General features: G+C 42.6%; 1 protein-coding gene across 3 annotated transcripts in view; it reads right to left on the reverse strand.

Annotated features, from left to right (window-relative positions):
- FAM81A (family with sequence similarity 81, member A) overlaps window positions 1-22,958 on the reverse strand; it is a 69,209-nt gene that overhangs the window by 10,540 nt on the left and 35,711 nt on the right. For all 3 annotated transcript variants that reach the window (XM_005861118.2, XM_005861117.2, XM_005861121.2), the window contains 3 exons: window positions 18,451-18,569; window positions 6,336-6,465; window positions 4,523-4,629 (listed from right to left, as the gene is read on the reverse strand). In XM_005861118.2, the coding sequence (XP_005861180.1) occupies window positions 4,523-4,629; window positions 6,336-6,465; window positions 18,451-18,569 (356 nt within the window). The remainder of the gene's footprint in view (window positions 1-4,522; window positions 4,630-6,335; window positions 6,466-18,450; window positions 18,570-22,958) is intronic.

Genomic DNA, 22,958 nt, shown 5'->3' on the forward strand with positions numbered 1-22,958 from the left:
TTTTTTTTTTTTCTGGGCCAGCTTTAGCTCTGAGGCCTTGCTGCTGAAAACATTGATACAATGTTGCGGTCCGGGGCTGACTGACGGCCGGTTTCTGGGGGGTTTTTTAGCTTCTTATTTGCAACACAGTATATAGTTGCTTAGAGTTGCCCCTGAGAGGCCGGCAGCGGCAGGCGGGGAACGTTGGAGTCCGCAGTCACTGGAGAAAGCAAGCCTCCCTGTTCGCTTCAGTGCCTGGCTGCCGGCCGCCATCTTGGCTGACAGTTAATTTGCATATACTCACTGATTAGCCAATGAAAAGGGTAGCGGTCGTACGCTAATTACCATGTTTCTCTTTTATTAGTGTAGATAGTAGTTTCTTATGATCCTTTGCATTTCTGTGGTATCAGCTGTAATGACTCCTCTTTCATTTATAATTTTATTTGAGTCCTCTTTCTTTTTTTCTTCGTTAGCCTAGCTAAAGTTTTATCTATTTGGTTTATCTTTCAAACAAACCAACTATTAATTTTGCTTATTTTTCCCATTGTTTTTCTGTTCTATATTTCATTTATTTCTAGTTTAAGCTTTATTATTTCTTTCCTTCTACTATCTTTGAGATTAGTTTGTTATTCTAATTCCTTGAAGTGTAAAGTTTGGTTGTTTATTTGAGATCTTTCCTTTCTCATAATGCAGACATTTACCTCTGTAAATTTTCCTCACAGAATTGCTTTTGCTGCACCCCATTCATTTTAGTATGTTGTGTTTCTATTTTTATTTTTTTCAAGATTTTAAAATTTCCCTTTTGATCTTCGACACATTGATTTTTCAGGAATGGGTAGTTTAACTTCCAATGTTCCTCCTATTATTGATGTCTAATTTTACACTATTATGGTAAAAAATAGATACTTGGTTTTATTTTAATATTTAAAACTTCTTTTGTGGCCTAATATATGCCTCTATCCTAGAGAATGTTGTGTGCACTTAAGAAGAACGTGTATTCTGCAGCTGTTGGATAGAATGTTCTGTATGTCTGTTAGGTCTCTAGTTGGGCAGAACTGCTGTCCACACTCTGAAGGAGCGGGGACCACCGGCTGGGCTCCCTGTCCAGGTAGGGCTACTTGACGGGCTGCGTAGTCCTGTGGAGCCACTAACTGAGCTCTGCAATTACCTCTGGTTGGGTGGGGCTGCAGGCTGTGTTCCCTGGCAGGGTGGTGCTGCTGGCTGGACTCTATGATCGGGCAGAGCTGCAGGCTGGGCTCCACAGCTATACCTGATCAGGTGGGGCCCCAAGCTGTGTTCCCCAGCTCCACGTTCAGGCAGGGCTACAGGCTGAGATACGTGCTCAGACAGGGCCGCAGGCTACGCTCCACAATTTAGCAGGCTGCTGGCTGTGCCCCACAGTTGACTGAGGTCACTAGCCAGGCTCCCTGGTCAGGCGCGGCCACCAGCTATACCTAGCAGTTGTGTAGAGCTGGAAACTGTGCTCTGGGGTCAGGAGGAGTTGTTGCCTGAGCTCCCCAGTCAGGTAGAGCCGCAGGCCATGTTCTGCTTTTGGGCAGGATTGTTGGCTGGGCTCCCGGCCTGGGCAAGGCTGTGCTCAACAATCAGGTGGGGCCATAAGCTGGGCTCCAAAGCTGCCTAGGGTCACTGTTCAGGCTCCCTGGTCAGGTGTGGTTCCAGGTTATAGCAATTATTATATTTTGTAGAAGTTCTAATTGGTTGTTTAAATTCTGATTGATCAGTTTTGATCATCTCTTATCCCTTAATCATACTTTCAAAATATGTGTGAAACTCACATATACACATATACACATGAATTCTTATTCTATCCAATAATTACTGTACATGCAGTATTCAGAAGCCTGATTCTGTTTTTTTTTGTTGTTGTTGTTTCTTCTGATTCAATCAGTTGTGTGGCTTTTCCCTTGTGTTGTTTCACAATATTTGATTGTAAATTCATGTTTCTTGGGACTTCCTTTGTCTGTGGGAAGATTTGAAGACTGAAGATTTGCATTTGCTTCTGCCAGGAACCTCAGGGTCATTCTAAGACAGTTACAGAGGCATATGTGATGATACCACAGTTCCTGTGGTTTTCTTCAAGCCCTCTGGGTAATGGCAACAACCGTTCTAAGTCTATATAAAGCTTGTGTTAGGATCCTGATACTCAAGACTAGCTTTTATTCCTCTACCCAGAGGCAAGATTAGACAGTAAGTTTCCTTGTGATCTCTGTGGCTTTTTCCTAGTTCATCCAGCAGGGGTTCACCGTTTGGGTCTCCAATACATCCCCCACCCCACAGAGGCCCCAGGCTGTGCCTGCTTGCCTCCGTGACCAGCCTTGTGTGTACACTTCTAGACTGCAAGCTGTAGGAAGAAAAATAAAGATGTTCATGTCTGCTGACTAGTAAAATACTAAAAGGTTTCTTTTGTTCCTGTGTGATCAAAGAAAGAGGATTGGAGAGATCTTTCTGTGCTTGGCCAGCTTATAGGATCTATGAGAAATGGTGACATAACTCAACAATTATATAAATACAGGCAATGAGAGGGAAAAAATGTGGTTTTCACAGGTAAATTCCTGTTAAATTGGCAACAATCCTGAAATAGCACTAAACATGGAGGCACTGAGATGTAAAGATCCAGAGAATGTTTAATTTAAATTTTCATAAGCCTCTAACCAAGTTCCATACTGCAGTCATCTTTTAAAAATGTATTGTCAAATATACACATATGTACACACACACACACACACACACACACACACACACACACAAGGACACACACATGCATATACAGTCAATGCTGGCTCTGCTTTGGCAGGAAAATGGGAGGTCATGAAGCTTCATGATGGGAGAAGGTGTATGGTTTTGTGATTGAGAAGAAGATGAGCTTCGCTGCAGGCAAGTGCAGTTGAAAGGGTCACTATAACTAAAGGGTCACTATAACTAAAGGGTCACTATAACTAAAGGGCCACTATAACTAAAGGGTCACTATAACAAAATGTGGAAGTGTAACAAATCACAGGGCACCAACTAGATAGCTCAGGATCACCCTGATGCAGGCCTCTCCCACCTGGACTGCTGAAACGGTGCCCCTAACTGATGTCTCCATCTCTGCTTTGGCCCCTTGTGACCCATTTCCAACTGCAATCAAGGCCATTGAAAAAAAAATTATGTATATATCACTTTATCTGCTTAAAATCTTCCAGTGGCTCCTTGTTGCTCAGTGATGGAAAGTGCCGGCCAAGGTCTACAAGGCCCGGCCAGCTGGCCCGCCTCCTCTCCAGCCTCAAGTCTCTGTTCCAGCCACCTTTGTCATCTTGCAGTTTCTATATGCCACACTTCTCCCAAGATAGGCTCTCCCATCCTGTATGTTCTCACCTCTCTCTTTACCCAGTGAATTCCACTCATTCTTCATCTCTTACTCCAACATCGCCTCCTCAGGAAGGCTCACACCCAGGCCTCTGCCTTGCACTCTCACAGCACCACTGTATTAGCTCCCGGCGGCTGCTGTGACAAATGCCCACAAACTTGGTGGCTAAAAACAACACGTTCATTTTCTTATAGTTCTGAAGGGCAGAGGTCTGAAATCAGCTTCACCGGACTGAGGTCGAGGTGTGAGCAGAGGTGGTTTCCTCTGAGGGCTCTGCAGGGAAAATCATTTTCTTGCCTTTTTCAGCTTCCATTGCATGTGGCCCCTTCCTCCACCGTCAAGGCACATAACTCCAATCTTGGCTTCCATGTCACGTGGTCTTCTGACTCTGACCTTCCTGCCCCCTCTCATAGGGACTCTAAGGGTGACATCGGGTTCACCCAAATAATTTTCCCATTTTAAAATCTTAATCGCATATCAAAGTCCCTTTTTGCCATGCAAGGTGCCCTATTCACAAGGGTTACGTGGTGACATTTGGGGGACCATTAGTCAGCCTACCACACCGTGCCCCTTTCCTCCAAAGCACTCATCACTGTTAGTAATGACATAGCAAGTGCTTGCTGCAGTCATTATTTAATCCATGCTCATCAACACCCTAGACCAGTGGTCGGCAAACTGCGGCTCGCGAGCCACATGCGGCTCTTTGGCCCCTTGAGTGTGGCTCTTCCACAAAATACCGACTTCTGCGCATGGGCCACGAAGTTTCAATCGCACTGTACGTGCGTGCCCGCACGTGGTATTTTGTGGAAGAGCCACACTCAAGGGGCCAAAGAGCCGCATGTGGCTCGCGAGCCGCAGTTTGCTGACCACGGCCCTAGACTATCAGCTACACAAGGACTAGAACAGTCTGTTTCTCTTCATTACTGATCCTCAGCACCTTGGCCAGTGCTCAACTATTTATCGAATGAATGGATGGATGATTATCCAACCAAGAAAAACAAAAATGAGGAAGGTGAAGCGACAGCATGCTGCACAGATACTTTTCCTTTTAACTTCCAGTACAGTTGTCACTTTGTTTATGCAATAAATAAATAAGAGAAGGAAACTGTAGTACTGAATAAGTTCATAAAGAACTTCTACCATTAGAAATAAAATGTTTATAAGTTGATGACTTACTTAGTATCCAAGAGCTGAAGCTGGTGGTTACTATCTCTGTGGGACATCTTCAGTTTGGTGCTTTGCTCGGATATTGACAAGTCCACTCTGTTCAAAAGCTGAGAAATCTGGAAAAGAGACTTTGTGTGGAATATCACATTGAACCTTTTCAGAGGTCATTTAAGAAAACATTTTGTAAGTTATAGTCTAGACAAATGGCATGAAGATTCAGTCTAATTTAATACAATCATTTAAGACTTCACCTCATCCCTCCACTTCCATTTTCTTTCACAGGCCCCATCAAAAACCAAGACCAGCAGCTCTGCCAAAATGTTCCCTGTGCACCGAGCACTGAGCTACAGATCTCTGATGAGCAAGCCCAGTTTCTGCCCAGGTACACCACTGCCACCTGCTGGCACAAAATATAGTCACTTTTATCCTGAAATTTCTACCAGGAATGTAGCTGCTAGTCACAGAGAATGGAATTCTTATCACTTAGAAAATCCATTAAGGTCCCAGATTTACCTCTGTATTGTTTAGTTCCCAAAGACATAATTTGTACGCACCGTTCCTACTCCTTTCTCCCTCCCACTGCCTATCCATTTCCCTTGTCTTTTTACTACTATGTAACATAAAACTAGTGCTATATGAAATGTCTTAATTTTCTGAAATGTTCCTTAAAGATTCATGAAACAAGTATTTTTCAGATCCAGAACAAATAAAAAAAATATCTCCTTTTATGGATTTCTAGATGTATTACACTTGGCTTGGCTATCAGAAAGCTTAATATTTCCTTCGCATTTATTTTCTGATGTAATAATTTTATTCTCACTCATTCTGTGATAAAAAGTACTGGACTTGTCATTTTATTCTTCTTTTCATGGTTTTATAATGTCTGTGCTTTTCACATAAGCAGATTTACCTACTAAATTGGATGTAATTAGGACACAAGTCTTTTGAATCCAGTAAGTTGACCAGATGCCCCACTTTCCTGGCATAATCCCCCTTAAAGTGAAGACGAGCAAGCAGAGCACACACTGTGGGGAAATCCCAGAAAGACAGGCCCCGTTATGGCAAAGGGAAAGTTGTAAGTGGCCAAAAAGCAAACGTTAAATGCCAAAAATTTTGCTTTTTGAAATTAACCTGTGAATTTTCAAGGTGGAATACTGAAAATCCACTAGCCGGCCTATCCTCCAGCTTTGCCCTAATTTCTTCCCACATACAGACTAGTCCCGGTGAATATAGCAACCTTTTCCCAAACCCCAAATTGGGACGACTGGCGTGTGAAAGAATGCTGATCGCTTACCTGTGCGAGGGGTAGTTTTGGAGTTACAATTTGGAATGTAGTAATTGTTTTCAGAATGAAGGGAAAGGATCTTTGGAATTAGAACTGTACCGAAAAATCTCGGTGATGTGGTTGCCTTATTAATGAAGCGCCACTCCAGTGACACAAAGGAAGGAAGAAGCAGAGAAAAGAGATCATGCTTATGCCGGGTGCCTGAACTAGTCTCCCCTGTAAAAGATAGGCCGCACCATGGTACTCTTAGCTGAGAACAACGACCACTTTTATGTATTTATTTTTTAGAAGGAAAAAGCTGGGGCCGGGTGGGACAGCTGTCCTCTGATGGAGAGACAGTGATTCAGAGCCCATACAGCACGTTTATTGTTGGGGTCCAGCCCCAGCAGGTCCAGGGGTTCCCAAAGGTGTGGACGGAGTCGGTGAGGAAGGAATGACACGGAGGCAGCAGTGTTCAGATCATCAGCATAGTTGGGTTCTCTAGCCAGGTTCGGGCTACAATGACCACTTTAAACAGCTACCTGAAACGGGTCATACCTGGCCCTCTGCATCCTTGATCTTCGTTTCCAAGATAAGTTTGGCAGCTTGCTGTTCTTTGTTCAGGTGCTGAAGGCCCTCGTAGGTGGATTTGTGCTCCGCGGAGAGTCTGGCTATGCTGGCGTCACACCTGTCCAGGCAAACGACAAAGCTCATTCTCATTCACGTTTCAAAACAAGTGCTCGGCTTCCTTGCGTGCTCTACAATGCATGACCCCCCTCAAAGAAACTGCGTGACCAGCCACTCTTTTTAACAGAGGCTCAAATGAATTCAGAGAGCTGCCCTCACTATGGTTTTTACGTTAAACCACAGGGGTGTGCTTAAAAAGACTTGAGATGTAACCATCAAAGGGCCTCAGGCTTACAATGATCATGACTACAAAACCGTATCTGCAGTGAGGGCCCAGTTACAAAACACTACAGAGTGTGCGGATGTGGTCTGTTGTCTTCAGAACCACCTCCGCCTTTTCATGGGTGTGTGTGTGGGGGGGGGGGGGGCATTTTGGGGGCAATTTCCAGGGGGGGGGGCATTTTGGAGGCAATTTCCACCACATTAGAAATGCTCCTCTTAACCTCTTACCAAACCACCTAGCAGGCTGTCTGCTCTGAGGGGTCCAGGGCCAGGGAAGGCCCTGCAGCTGGCCCACGCTGCCAGGGAAGTGGCTCTGCCCCTCGGGCCTTACACCCCTTGGCGGTTCCAGTGGTGCTCCAAGTATCGGTGGCAGATACGCTGTGTACCAGCCTCTGTCCACGGGTGACAGACCTAACAGGAGGGTCACAGGACAGATCCCGAGGGGTTTAGAGCAAAGTCATCCCGTCCCAACACGATCGGTCCTGCCTGGAGAGGTAGCTGCTGGCTTGCCACTGGGCGCTGGGGGAGACTGCATACAGGTGGGCGCTGAGCAGCACCCCATCCTCGAGGGGAGGGGTATGTACAGACATCAAGCACAAACAGATCGCAAAGGCTACGCAAACTGCGTGAGCCCAGACTCCCGTGGCATCCCGCCCTGCTACTGTACCAACTTCCTTCAACTCACACCTGTGGCCTCTTGAGGAGTTTTTTGATGCCCAAGTGGACTGAGGGAGAAAAGGTCAGGCCTGATTTACAGGTGGTCACACCCAAGAGGCTGGCACCTTCTAGAAGGCTGCTGACACTGAAAAGCCTGCTCAGGAGTGGTCCTAAGGCTATTACAGAAGGGAAACCCTCAAAGTGGGCAGAACTTCAAACAGTATATCTGGGGGTTCACTTTGCCTAGAATAAGAGGTGGCCAGACATTCATGGAACTAACTCCTGGTGAGAGACTTAGAAAACAGACATTGGAAGACTACTGACAAGAGAAAGCAATCACATGAGGGGACCACTCAGAGCCGCCACAGCCTGTTTGCTCCTTGGGAAAGCTCTCTGTATCTCCTCGGGGCAGGAGCCCCCAAACTGCACTTCCCGGATTCCCTCACTGGCGTGGTCTGATTTAGATCCACCAGTGGGAGGCGCTTCTGCAGGAGGTGGAAGGTGGAGGAGAAGGGGAAGCCCTATTCCGCTCTGCAGCAGTGGGCGGGCAGGCGCCTGGGGACCCTGCCGGGTGGGTGTGCAGCCGCTTCCAGACACACTCCTGAAACCCCTGACTTCCGTGCTGGGGCAGCCGAGCCCCTTTCTGTGATTCTCGTGCTGCCTATTTCCCGAAAGCCAGTAAGTTCCCTGCCCTTTGCCTCCCCACAGCTCCCACTGCTTTTGCGAGCTGTGACTTTCTATGTGAAATCCCTTCCTGCTAAAATGGAGTGTTTTCTGTTTGCTTGCGTGAACCTTGATGCAGATAATCATTAAACTATCACATGAAAGCTTACAAAATATTAACCAACTATCTCTGGATCATGTGTGGTTATTGTATTTTTCATTCTTTTCTGACGTGCACAACTTTCCTGCAATAAATACATATAATTTTTTAATCAGAAAAAACAACTCCACAAGGAAAATGTTTTGATCAATAGCCATGTACAAAGAATATGTTATAATTTTATGGAATAAGCACTATCCCACCATCGTTGCCTGGGCCCCCATGAAGCAGAAATGGGGCTGGAGTATAAGGAAGCCAGAGCCAGAGACATGTGGGCTTAGGTCCCTGTCATGAAAGGCAGGTCAGGTTCAAGGCAACATACAGTCAAGTGAAGAGGCGGTGGTTGGAACCCCAGGCCACAATCCATTCATTCACTCAGTAAGTAGCTGTAGAATGTCTGCTATACCAAACACAGTATAGTGAGAACTTCATCTCTCCAGCACACACACTATAACAATCTAGATTTTTAAACTATTATGCCACTACTCCCAAATGCGATGCAGTCTATACCTATGTTTTCCTATTATTGATGGGGATTACATTTGACATCTGTTCACTATCCCCCTGATTCAGACAAATAAGCTCAGAAGATTGTTTGGGAACTTGCTGAATAAGTCATAAATACTCACGAAGAACAACCTATGGCCAGTCACACATTCAGTAAATCAGCCGTCTACAATCATCCTACAAGCGTTGAGGATGTGTTCTTTAAGATGTACATCCGCACTGAGGCCTGAACAAGGTTTATGGACTATTCCCTAAAAGATGTAGATACCGAAAGAGTCTCACTTTCTAAATCACATCTAGTATTTGCAATCAACAGCAAACTAATTAACAAAAGTTAAATTATATCCCTCCAGAAGCTGGAGAAAATAAAATATTACAGGTTTATGCTTTATAAGCCAGAAATGAAAATTAGAGAGCATGCCAGTGCTTGGTAGGCTTTCTAATAAGCTATCATATTTAACCAATTTACTAATCACTTTGTATTAAAATGTTGCAAACAGGAACTACTACCTGGTATTTCAGTTAAACGTGGTGGACAACACACATGCCCTCATCTTGGCTCCCTCCTGAATATCTATCAAGATGACACCAAATGAATGTTATAAAAAAGGTATAAAGCCAAAGGGTAAAAGGAATGGGAGAAAGTGGAAAGCAGAGAGACGGTGCAGAAGATAGAGCACAGCAAATGCTTTGCTGGTGTCAGAGGCTTGCTGGGGCTCTGTATCTGAAAACCAACAGTAGTAAGAAGAAAGTTTAGTTCCCACAGGGCAAGAAGGACAAGAACTGGCTCCACTTGAGGCCAGGGTAACTGAAACCAGAGACTTGAGTGGGGCTCCACCAGATATGGAAAGCACAACTGGGGTCAAGTAAGTTTAAAATAAATATATTTAAGATACTACAAAATAACAAAGACAGATTAACAACCATCAAAAGCAGTGGTTCTCAACCTGTGGGTCGCGACCCCTTTGGCGGCTGAACTACCCTTTCACAGGGGTCGCTTAAGACCATCCTGCATATCAGATATTTACATTATGATTCATAACAGTAGCAACATTACAGTTATGAAGTAGCAACGAAAGTAATTTTATGGTTGGGTCACAACATGAGGAACTGTATCTAAAGGGCCAGAAGGTTGAGAACCACTGATCAAGAGGATGCTAAAGTAGTAAACAAAAACAGGCAGAGATGAAAGGAGAACGAGTATGTAAGAGAAAAAATTAGAAATCCTGGGAATAAACTACAGAGTTGTCTTGATAGACCAGTCAAACTCTAGATTAGACATGACTGAGGATAAAATCAGTGAATTAGAAGATAGTGGCAAGGAGCTCACTCAGAATGCAGTAAAGGTAGACAGAGATTCAAAACATGAAAAATAGTTATAAAACAAGGAGGACGGATAAAGAAATGCTAACATAAGTCCAGGAGAAGTTGAGTTTCAAAAGAAGGAAATGGCCCTGGTCAGTGTGGCTCAGCTGGCTGAGCATTGTTCCATGAGCAGAGAGGTCACCAGGTCAATTCGGGCAGGGCACATGCAGGTGGCAGGCTCTGTCCCCAGTAGGGGGCGTGCAGGAGGCAGCCAATGATGTTTCTCTCTCTCCATCTCCCTTCCTTTCTCTCTAAAATAATAATTTAAAAAAATAACAAAGAAGAAGAAGGAGGAGGAGGAGGAGGAGGAGATGTAGAGAATGACAGATATGCAATATTTGAGGTGTGAGTGCTGGCAATTTCATTAAACTGAAGACAGACATGAATTTTAAAGTATTTAATGAATACAAAGTGGGATAAGTAAAAATAAATGGAGTACGGTGAGATTCAGATAGCCCACAGTAAAGACAAAATCTTAAAAGCTACCAGAGACTAAAGACTGGTAATCCGCCAAAGACTGAGTGTAAGAGCACACAACACATATCAGAAGACAAGAGATAACACAAGATGGTGGAGAAATACCTTTAAGAATTTAAGAAAAATAAACTATCATCCAAGAATCAGTGCAAAATAAAGATAAAGACAGTTTCAGACATATAAAGATTAAGAAATGTATCACCCACAGCCCATATGGAAGGAGTATCTAAAAATCTACTTCAGTAAAATTAAAATCACACTGTTAGGTAATTGTTTTGCTGCAAATCATTATATTACTACAATGATAATTATTTTACAACAATGTATAAGAAAAGTCTAAGAGGACAGACACCAGATTGTTAACATTAGTTACCTCTAAGGAGTAAAACAGAGATGGAGCTGGTGAGCCTTCATTCTCCATTTCATATATTTCATAGTATGCCTGATTGTTTATTACCAGCATAAATCACTTACGTACTTTTATAAATAAAGGGGTAGGGAGGGCAGGGAAAGTAGAGAGACTCACAGTGAGTGATACCAAAGCCTCTCATCAGAAAACATACACAGTGAAATCAACTTGTGTTTCTAATGTCAAAAACAATGTTATTCTTAATCTCAGATGTTTCAGAAATAAATTTTATATATGAAAGAATAATAGAGTAAATGGGACAAAATGTTAACAAATGATGAATCTTGCATATTTTTATGTTTGAAATTATATACATATATATGTATTTATATATATATAAAAATTATTATCCTATATAATAAAAGCCTAATATGCTAAGTGTCTGGTTACCCAGTCGACCATTCAACCAATCAAAGCATAATATGCTAATGATATGCTAAGGCAACTCAACCTCTCACAATGACATGCACTGACCACCAGGGGGCAGATGCTCCTACCGGTAAGTTAGCTTGCTGCTGGGGTCAGGCTGATCCAGACTGAGTGAGATGGGCTGGGCAAGCCTCGGAGCCCTCCCATGGCCCCTCCCTGGCTGGCCAACTTCCCGCGTCCCTCCTGGCCCTGATCATGCACCGGTGGGGTCCCTTGGTCTGGTGTGCGCCTTCTCGCCATCAGGGCTGAGGGACCCACCCCGCCATGAGTGCACAAATTTCATGCACCGGGCCTCTAGTGTGTGTGTGTGTGTGTGTGTGTGTGTGTGTGTGTGTGTGTGTATTAGGGGGAAAGCAATATTGCTATTTCAGCTAGTATTGAAGCAAAGACATCATTCTTGTCTTTTCAAAAAAACACTCATAAAAGACAGCCTCAGCACTCTAACATAGCTGTGCGCATGCTCAATAACTTTAGCTAAACAAGAATTTGCAATGAATCTGATCAGTTGTCCTATTTCATCCTTGATGTTTTCTATTACAGATTCCAATTTTTCCTTTTCCAGTCTTTTGGCAGCTATCTCCCGGCTACACTTCCTAATTGTGGCCATCAGGTGGCAGAATGACTCTACCACTTGGCCAACAGGGTCCCAAAGTCTAGCAACAGGTATGATGGACAACATGCTTACGCAGAACTTCTCTTACAGCTTGTGACATGGTGGCACAGCAACCAAAAGCAATGACATTTAAAACATTTTCTCATCTTCCATATTATAATAATATATATGTATGTATGTGTAATAATTAACATATATGTATGTGTGCGTGTGTATATATACACACGCACACATACATATGTAACTAGTGTATATATACATCATTAAACCCGTAAGTGCTGGCAATAATTTAATTGAATCAGATCACAGAGCAATGTATGTTCTAGGGCACTTCAAAAACAGTAGAGCAATATGCCAGCAATTAGTAGAGCTAAAATTTGGGTGTGGTTCCAACAGAGGCAAACGGCTTAATACCGATCAGGGAAAGAGACAGAGAGCCTTGCTGAAACCACTATAACTGCAAGGTGACTTTGTACCTTCTGAGGAGTGACATCTGAGGCTCCATACTGTAGGGGAGATAGACATCACTAACAGAGTCCAGCCAAGTCATTGAACAAACAACAACAAACCCAAGGGTGTGTGTCAGTATACCAGATTGCAACAACATATTACCTGAAACGCCCAGTTGTTAATAAAAAGCCTGAGACATGCAAAGAACCAGGAAAATGTGACCTATACATGGAGAAGGAGCAGACAGAAGCTGCCTGTGAAAGAGCAGACATCAAATTTAAAAGACAAAACTCAAGGCAGCCATTATAAATGTAGTCAAAGAAACATGCTTTAAAAAGTAAAGTCTAATGACAATGTCTCATTAAATAGAGAATAATAAAGAGACAGAATTTTTTTAAAACATAGACCCAAATGGACCCCATTAAGGAAATGAAAAGAAAACAGAATGGGGAAACTTTTTTCAAATATCTGATCAGAGAATTGCATCTGGAATACACAAAGTGCTCCTACAATAATAAAGAGACAAATAACCCAATTTAAAAATGGGCACAGGATCTGAGTAAGTTCTACAAAGCAGAGAAATCACCAATAAGCACATTAAATGATGTTCAATACCATTAGTCATTAAGGGAAATGCAAACCAAAACCACATAATGCCACTTCACACCCCCTAGGTTGGCTGTAATAAAAAAAGACAGATAAGTGTTGAATGTAGAGAAATGGGAGCCCTCATACACTGCTGCTGGCAGTAAAATGGTGTGGCCACTTTGGAAAACAGTCTGACTGTTCTGTTCTTCAAAAGTTAGAGCTACCACATTACTCAACAATTACACTCCTAGGTATACATATGCAAGAGAAATGAAAACATATGACCACACAAAAACTATGTGAATGTTCAAAACAGCATTACACATCATCCCCAAAAGTCTTTAATCTGATGATGTCCAATTTATCTGTTTTTTTCTTTGCACCTGGGCTCATGTACCTTGCGGGAATGTGCACATTTGCTTTAGTATACCGATAATTCTCTAAGGCTCTAACATCATGCAAACAGACTTCATAGAGGAAAGTGGATGTGGCCGTTGAGTCTTGGAAAAACGAAGAAGACAGGGCAAAAATGGACCAAATATTCCATTAAGAACAGGAAAGCCCTGAGCTCTGCTTTAGAGAGAAATGGGAACCTCTGAGAAAGTCTTTTTTAGGGTGTGCTATGCTTAGTGGGGGTAAGTGTCTCTCACCTCCATGGCAAATTTGCCTTTGTCCCTCCCAGCTGGATCTACGTGGGAGGTATCAGGGTCTGTTTCCTATCAATTACATCACCAATGGATCCAAAACACTATGAAATAAATCTGAAATAATATAGCAGCCCAGCCCACCGGTGTGGCTCAGTGGTTGAGCATCAACCTATGAACCAGGAGGTCATGATTCAATTCCTGTTCAGGGCTCATCCCCCGGTTTCGGGCTCGATCCCCAGAGTGGGGCGTGCAGGAGGCAGGCGATCAATCATTCTCTCTCATTCTCTCTCTCTCTCTCTCTCTCTCTCTCTCCCTTTCTCTCTGAAATCAATAAAAATATTTTTTTAAAAATACATATAGCAGCCCAGTAATTTAAGAATATCATTTAAAAAGTTCATTCAGATTCCTTCAATACAATAACATAACCAATTCAAGAAAGCCAAAACTTTGCCAAGGAATTTTTACTTCACATGAGTTTATTTCAACAATTAAAGGCTCATTAACATTATACGGGAAAGACAAATATAAAAGCAAAGACATGTGGTACTCCTAATACACTTCCAATTGTTGCGGGATGAAAGTATTTGTTACAGAGAAGGAACAAGCTGGGTAGGGCAGCTAATAAGAAATTGCAGGGGGGAAAAACGTAAAACTTCTGAAAGTATTTCAAAATAACTTCTCCATTTTATAATTAGAACCGGGATAATTTCACATGCCATCCCATGCGCGGCACTAGGCCTCTTACATATATTGCTTCGCTTAATCTTCATCTGCCTAAAAGTGAGCAAGAAGATCCTCAAAGTTCTCCTGAGGTCCCTACTCTGTCCTGCCACTCTGAAGCTCTTCGAACGTCTCACTGTTCCGAGAGCTATCACAGAGCTGTGGTTTCCTTTAAGCCAATCTCCACAAAAAGAATTCAAGTTTTCTGTCCCATTACAGTGATTTTCTAGATCTACTATTTTCCAGGGACTATTCCCAGACGCTTGAGCTACAAAAATAAAAGATGGTACTCCACCCCAAGACAGTGAAGACAATAGAGATACTCAATAGAACAGAGAATGCTAGGGGAGCGCAGGAGCATGGGCTATCTGGGAAGACTTCCTGGAGGAGGTGACATTTGAGCAGTATTTTAAAGGCTGACCAGAAGTTAGAAAAAGAGGAAAGGCATGCTGGGTATAAGAACAGCATATGCAAAGGCTCTGAAATAGGAAGCGTGGCTCATTCAGGACATAACAAGCAGTTAGTTGATCACTGCTAAAAGGTACAGTGCTAAGATAAAGAGAGGTGAGGAAGTCAGCAAGGTCATACTAAGGAGATTGGAGTTCACTCAGATGTGGATAGAAAACCACACAAGAGGAGTCAACGAGTCCTCCATTCAATCTCTGCTCTTAGACTGCTGTTCACCCAGCAGATGCAAATCCACATGCCCAGCATGCAAGGCCCTTCAGGTGTTGTCTGCAAAAACACCTCCCGCCACTAGTGCTCTCTGCTCCAAAGAATCCTTGGTTCCTGAGTCCCTTTTTTCCACTCCCGCCCTTTGCAAACCACTCTCAACTTCACCTCAGGCTGACTCAAATTGCCTATGAGCTCCACAACTCCTGTGCATGACTCTTTTTTTTAATTAATATATTTTATTGATTTTTTACAGATAGGAAGGGAGAGGGATAGAGAGTTAGAAACATCGATGAGAGAGAAACATTGATCAGCTGCCTCCTATACACCCCCAACTGGGGATGTGCCCGCAACCAAGGTATATGCCCTTGATCGGAATCGAACCTGGGACCCTTGAGTCCGCAGGCCTACGCTCTATCCACTGAGCCAAACCGGTCACGGCCTGTGCGTGACTCTTAACAGCAGCAGAGGGCAGAAGAGGCCCGGGAATACTTTAGGGACTGCTGGCATTTCTAACAGGGTCCCAGGTGATGTGATGCTGCGGGTCCAGCGAGAGGTGAAGGGCTAGAACACTTTCCAACTATCTGAGATGAAAGAGCTCTTTTAAAAATTTTCAATCTACCATGGACCCATACTTTCAGAAAATAAAATAAAAATACAGTCAATAGACTCCACCAAGATGGCGGCATAGGTAAACACCGGAGACTGCTGCCGCAAACAACCACTTCAAAAATACAACTAAAAGACGGAACGGACATCACCCTGAACCACAGGAAGGCTGGCTGAGGAGAGACTCTTCAACTAGAAGGAAAGACATCAGCACACCGGAGGCTCAGAGGAGGCGCAGTGTGGAAAATTTAAAGGTACCGAGGTGCGCGCGCAAAGCGGGCTGGTGGCCGAGGACGCGGTTGTCGTTTTCAATCAGGAGGGAGTCTCAGACTCTGAGCTCCAGACCCGGCGAGTCTCTAGGGACTCAGACTCAAACGGGAGAAGCGGGATTGTCTAGCATCAGTTGGAACGTGAGGGCGGCTTTCACTCCAAGGATTGCAGCGGTTGCCGGGGTTCTGAGAAGCAGAGCCTCTGGGAACGGGACTGAGAGCGGCCATAACTGCTCCCTCCGTCCGCCCGCCCTGTTGATCCCGCCCCGCCCAAGCCCTGCGCAGAGCCATTTGCCGGATCGCCTCAGGCAAAGGCTAGATTAGCCCCTCCCCAGAGGACAGAAGTTTTCCCACTGCAGCAGACACAGCTGATTCTCACAGCCAGTCGGCCTGGCGGTCAAATCCCTCTAATATTAACTACAACAATCAAGGCTTAACTAGAACAAGACTGTGCACAAAGACCACAAGGGGGTGCACCAAGAAAGCATAAAAAATGCGGAGACAAAAAAACATGACAGAAATGGAGGATATAGAGCTAAAAAACGCAATTTTGAGGGCTTGCAATAAACTTGTGGAGAGCCTCACGCAAACTAATGAGACCCTCGATGCTATGATAAAGAAACAACTAGAAATTAAGCATACACGGTCTGAAATAAAGAATATTACACCCAATAGCAGACCAGAGGAGCGCAAGAATCAAGCCAAAGATTTGAAATGCGAAGAAGCAAAAAACACCCAACCGGAAAAGCAAAATGAAAAAAGAATCCGAAAATACGAAGATAGTGTAAGGAGCCTCTGGGACAGCTTCAAGCGTACCAACATCAGAATAATAGGGGTGCCAGAAGATGAGAGAGAGCAAGAAATTGAAAACCTATTTGAAGAAATAATGGCAGAAAACTTCCCCCACCTGGTGGAAGAAATGGACTTACAGGTCCAAGAAGCGCAGAGAACCCCAAACAAAAGGAATCCAAAGAGGATCACACCAAGACACATCATAATTAAAATGCCAAGAGCAAAAGACAAAGAGAGAAGCTTAAAAGCAGCAAGAGAAAGAGACTCAATTACCTACAAGGGAATACCCATACGACTGTCAGCTGATTTCTCAACAGAAACTTTGCAGGCCAGAAGGGAATGGCAAGAAATATTCAAAGTGCTGAATACCAAGAACCTACAACCAAGATTACTTTATCCAGCAAAGCTATCATTCAGAATTGAAGGTCAGATAAAGAGCTTCACAGATAAGGAAAAGCTAAAGGAGTTCATCACCACTAAACCAGTATTATACGAAATGCTGAAAGGTATCCTTTAAGAGGAGGAAGAAGAAAAAGGTAAAGATACAAATTGTGAACAACAAACATGCATCTATCAACAAGTGAATCTAAGAATCAAGTAAATAAATAATCTGATGTACAGAATGAACTGGTGATTATAATGAATCAGGGACATAGAAAGGGAATGGACTGACTATTCTTGGGGGGGAAAGGGGAATGGGAGATGCGGGAAGAGACTGGACAAAAATCGTGCACCTATGGGTGAGGACAGTGGGTGGGGAGTGAGGGTGGAGGGTGGGGCGGGAACTGGGAGGAGAGGAGTTATGGGGGGGGGGGAAGAGGAACAAATGTAATCTGAACAATAAAGACTTAAAAAAAGAAAAAAAAATACAGTCAATAATATTGTAATAACTGTACATAGTTTCAGGTGGGTACTAAACTTATTGGGGTATATAAATGTCTAATCACTATATTGTACAGATGAAACTAATATAATATTGTATGTTGACTGTAATTGAAAAATAATTTACTAATAAGTGAATTATAAGAAAAAATGAAATTAAAAAAAGACATGGAAGAATGTCGAATCTCAGAGGGAATGGGGGGTGGGGTGGGAAGAAATTAACCAAAGAACTTGTATGCATATATGCATAACCCATGGACACAGACCATAGTGTGGTGAAGGCCTGGGAGCGGGGGGGAGGGGGACGGGAAAGATTTAAAAAATATTCTGAAGAAGTTAATTCTAATGCTAGACATCAGCACTTGACAAGGACCCAATGGTGCAAGAGTTGGCAAAATGTTACGCTATAATAATTAAAAAGATTCTTTTCCATGTTAAACACAGATCATTTTTAGAAAAGGCGGAGAAGTATTTGTTTAGAATTCTAATAAAAATTAAAGAAAATAGAATTATAGCTTATAAATAAATAAATAAGATGTGGAAAAATGTAAGTCCCAACTTTGTATATTATTGGATTCAATAAACATAATAATCTTCATCTGCCAGATGGCACTGGCCAGCTGAGCTCTCCCCCCACTTGCTCCCACGCACCAATTCCCGTTGCAGACACACAAGAAGTCATGGCACGCTCATACCCAGGTCAATGTCCACTGTTAACTTTTGTGGGCAAAGGAGGTGATGTACGAGAAGAAGGCAAACACTTTGCTTTGGGGCTTCATGAATATATCCCCCACTAAAACGAAGTGTATGAAAACAGCTTTGGAGGAGTGGAGTCCCAAACATCTGACCACCTACCTTGCCACTCTCCCTCGAAGATCCCCCAAACCGGACAGCTGACGCATCTCCAGAGTCTTTAAGGCAGAATTAGTTCCGTAGCTGATGTTGTCCCGGGCACGGATCTGCTCCTGGAGTACCTGGGCAACACAAAAGACCACAGGAGAGTCATTTGAGAATTTGCATGATTCCACAAAACCATTTTAAGCAAGGATGTTGAACTCTTTTCAGAAGAGGCTCCTTTGTAACAGCCACCTGGTATGTACAGAGAGCCAGGGGCTTAGACAGAGAGAAAGAGAGACCTTAGGGATCACACCCACACCAAGTCCCTTACTTTACCGATAAAAACACTGAGGCTCTGGTGTCAGGTGACTTGATAGAGGGCCAGACCGGGACCCTGGCCCCTTGGTGTGTATTTCTATCACTCCATGATGTTTTTTGATAGTCACTGTTTTAGGTGAACAATCCTTACATTTATTAAAAAGTAATACATCAAGAGCAAGGAGGGGAACAGGGCATCGGACAAGGGCTCCAAATTTTGGTTCCTCCAAATTCTGGGCAAGTGTGTAAGGTTCTCTGAGCTTCCTTTCTCTCATCTGTTAACAGGAGTGGTGACTATACTTTTAAAAAAATATATATTTTTATTTATTTCAGAGAGAGAGAGATAGAAATATCAATGATGTGAATCATTGGTTGGCTGTCTCTTGCACGCCCCCTACTGGGGATCGAGCCTACAACCTGGGCATGTGACCTGACCGGGAATCAAACTGTGACCTCCTGGTCATAAGCCGAGGCCAAACCATTGAGCAACACCAGCCAGGCTGGTGACTAGACTTTTAAGGCCACTGTGACTATTGCATAAGATACACATAAAGCACTTAGCACAATGCCTGGTACACAGTAAATACAGCAAATATTCTCTTGAGTATTCGATGACAATACTTCTACTGGAACGGCCAAATGGTGTCCCATAGGACAGACATGAAATGAAAGCAGAACTGCTTGAAGGGTAAGTGACCCCACCTAAGAGCATGGCCTCGTGGAGCGTCCACCCTGGGAATCCTTCAGAGGAATGATGGAGGCGATGAGGACATCATCTGAGCATGTACTGGGAAGTGCTGACATGCACCAAATCCTCACAGGTCCTCGGTGAGGGGGGCACTCAGGATGCCCATGTTCCCCTCCAGGACATGAGGCACAGACAGCTGAAATGATACCTCCAAAGCCGCCCGGCTAGCAAGCGGCTCACCAGGACTGCCATGCTGCCTGCCACAAACAGGCAGGAAAGAAGCTGAGGCTGAAGCACTCGGACAGAGACAGACAGACCAGAAATCCGGAGTGCTAAGTAGTGGGAGCAAAAGGTTACATCTGATGTTTCTTTCGAGCATTTCCTCATTCTTTGGCACATCTTTCCTCCCACCTGCCTTCCTCTACTATATTCTGTTCTTCACACTCCCCCTCACCACACCACCTTCTCGCTCCTTTCAAAGAGAAAGCTTTTGGTTTCTTGGATCCTTTCCCTTTTAACCACTTTTTAAAAGCATTTTCTATTTGCTTGATGTCAGCTTAAATATTTGTTAATTCTTTCTTTTGTTTTATTCCCTTTTTTTGGTAATTTTAAAAGATGAATACACTGTTCCTTTATTTTTATTATTTCTTTCTTAATAATGAAGACTTTTTTCAGTACCATATTTTCTGTGTCCATAAGTTGGGTGTGACGTGTTTTCTTTTCCACTGTTTTAATTTCAGTTTTGAATTCCTCTTGGATCTAAGGATTACTTAAAATTGTGTTTCTTCATTTTCAAGCTAAGTGGTTTTCATCATTTTTATTATCTATTTCTAACTGTATTGGATTATGGTTAAAATATGGTCTGTAATATGCTTCATGTTTTGAAGGTATTAAGGCTTGTTTTCTGGCACATGATTGATTTTTTTAAAATATATTTTTATTGGTTTCAGAGAGGAAGGGAGAGGGAAAGAGAGATAGAAACATCAATGATGAGAGAATCATTGATTGGCTGCCTCCTGCACACCCCCTACTGGGGATCGAGCCCGCAACCCAGGCATGTGCCCTTGACTGGAATTGAACCCAGGACCCTTCAGTCCACAGGCCAACACTCTATCCACTCAGCCAAACCAGCTAGGGCCAAATGTTCCATGCAAAAAACTATTTGAGGAACAAAAGGTTCAAAATTGTCTATTAGATTGAGTTTCCTGATTCTATTATTCATTTTTTTCTAGATTTTATTTATTTTGGTCTATTGGATCTCTCAGCTTAAAAGAGATATGATGAATTATCCCACTTTAAAGTATTTTCATTAAGTCCTTACACTTTTCATACTTTTTAATATATATTTAGCTGCCATCAGGCACATATAGATTTACAAAAAGTGGCCATAACCATTATATAATAATCTTTTTTATATGATTTAGTGCTTTTACTAATAAGTATCATCTTACTAAATATTAACATTGCTACTATGCTTTATAAATATTAAGGCAAACACTGGCTTGATCTAACTGTTCACCAGACACTGATCTAAGTGCTTTGGGTATGTTAACTCACTTAACCCTCACCGCACCCTATGAAGGAGGCACTGTCATCATCCCCATTTCCCAGGTACTGTTAAGTAACTTGCCCAAAGCCACAGTCATAAAGTGACAGAGATGGGAGAAAAGAAAGCTGGGGTGGCAATACTCATATCTGATAAAATAAACTTCAAAATGAAAGCTATCACAAGAGGTAATAAAGGTGATTACATAATACTAAAGAGATGGATCCAACAAGAGGATATAACCTTGGTAAACATATATGTGGGAAACTGATATAGGGTTAAGCCTCAGACTGACCTGTTGGCAAAGTCACAAACAAGTCCCAGCTTAGAGGGCACAGTCCTCTTAGCATAATTAAGCTTGACCTTATAACACTCCCCAGATCTTATCTGGGAAGCTAATGGGCTGAGGGAAGTGCAGGAAGTTCAAAACAAGTGAAATTCACAAGAACTATGTAACTATGGTAACCACTACCTTGTTTACCTCTCACTATAAAAAGCTTGGTGAGGCCTGAGCACAGTGGAAGTCCTTTTCCTTGAGTTGGACTTGCCCGCCTAGTCCCCCAATATTCCCAAATTATCTCGTGTCTTTTCTTTTTCATTTGTGTGCGGCTCCTCTTCCAGACCCGAACCCTGAACCACGGAGGACGTGGAGGGAAACACTTACGACACATATATGCACCCAATATAGGAGCACCTAAATATATATAAAAAAAACTTCTGGAGGATTTTAAAGGAGAGATCAACAGCAATACAGTCATAGTAAGGGACTTTAACACCCCACTGACTTCACCGGATAGATCTTCCAGAAAAAAAAAAAAATTAACAAGGAAACAGTGACTCTAAATGACACACTTGATCAGATGGATTTAATTGACATTTACAGAACATTTCACCCCAAAAGCTGCAGAATATACATTCTTCTCAAGTGCACATGGGTCATTTTCAAAGATAGACCACGTTAGGATACAAAACAAGTCTCTACAAATTTAAGAAGATTGAAATCATATCAAGCATCTTCTCAGATCATAATGGAATGAAATTAGAAATCAACTACAGTAAAAACACTCAAAAATATTCAAACATTTGGAGGCTAAATAGCATGTTATTAAACAACTAGAGCAGTGATGGTGAACCTTTTGAGCTTGGCGTGTCAGCATTTTGAAAAACCCTAACTTAACTCTGGTGCCTGAAAATGAAACAACAACCCCAAATCTCTGGGACACAGAAAAAGCAGTCCTGAGAGGGAAGTTCATAGCATTACAGGCAACCTCAAAAAACAAGAAAAATGAATAATAAACTATTTTACCCTACAACTTAAAGAATTAGAAAGAGAACAACAAGAAAAGCCCAGAATAAGTAGAAGGAAGGAAATAATGAAGATGAGAGCAAAAATAACTTACATAGAGACTAAAAAAACAACAAAAAAACAATATAAAAGATCAATGAAACCAAGAGATAGTTCTTTGAAAAGATAAACAAGACTGATGAACCTTTAGTCAGACTCATCAAGAAACAAAGAGAGAGAGGACTCAAATAATTAAAATCAGAAATGAAAGTGGTAAAGTAACAACTGACATCACAGAAATACAAAGGAGTGTAAGAAAATGCAGTGAGAAACTACATGCCAACAAGCTGGACAAGGTGGATAAAATGGACAAATTTCTAGAAAAATACAATCTTCCAAAACTGAATCAGAAAGAATCAGAAACCCTGAATAGGCCAATAATAATTGAGGAAATTGAAGCAGTAATAAAAAAAACTCCCAGCAAACAAAAACCCTGGTCCAGACGGCTTCACAGGAGAGTTTCAGTGAATATTCAAAGAAGAACGAACACCGATCCTCCTCAAACTATTCCCAAAAATCCAAGAGGAAGGAACATTTTTTATGAGGCCAGCATTATCCTAATTCCAAAACCAGATAAAGACACTACAAAGAAAGAGGATTATAGGCCCATATCCCTGATGAACATAGAT

This window comes from Myotis brandtii, unplaced genomic scaffold, assembly GCF_000412655.1.
Source record: "Myotis brandtii unplaced genomic scaffold, ASM41265v1 scaffold144, whole genome shotgun sequence".
NCBI classification, from domain to species: domain Eukaryota; kingdom Metazoa; phylum Chordata; class Mammalia; order Chiroptera; family Vespertilionidae; genus Myotis; species Myotis brandtii.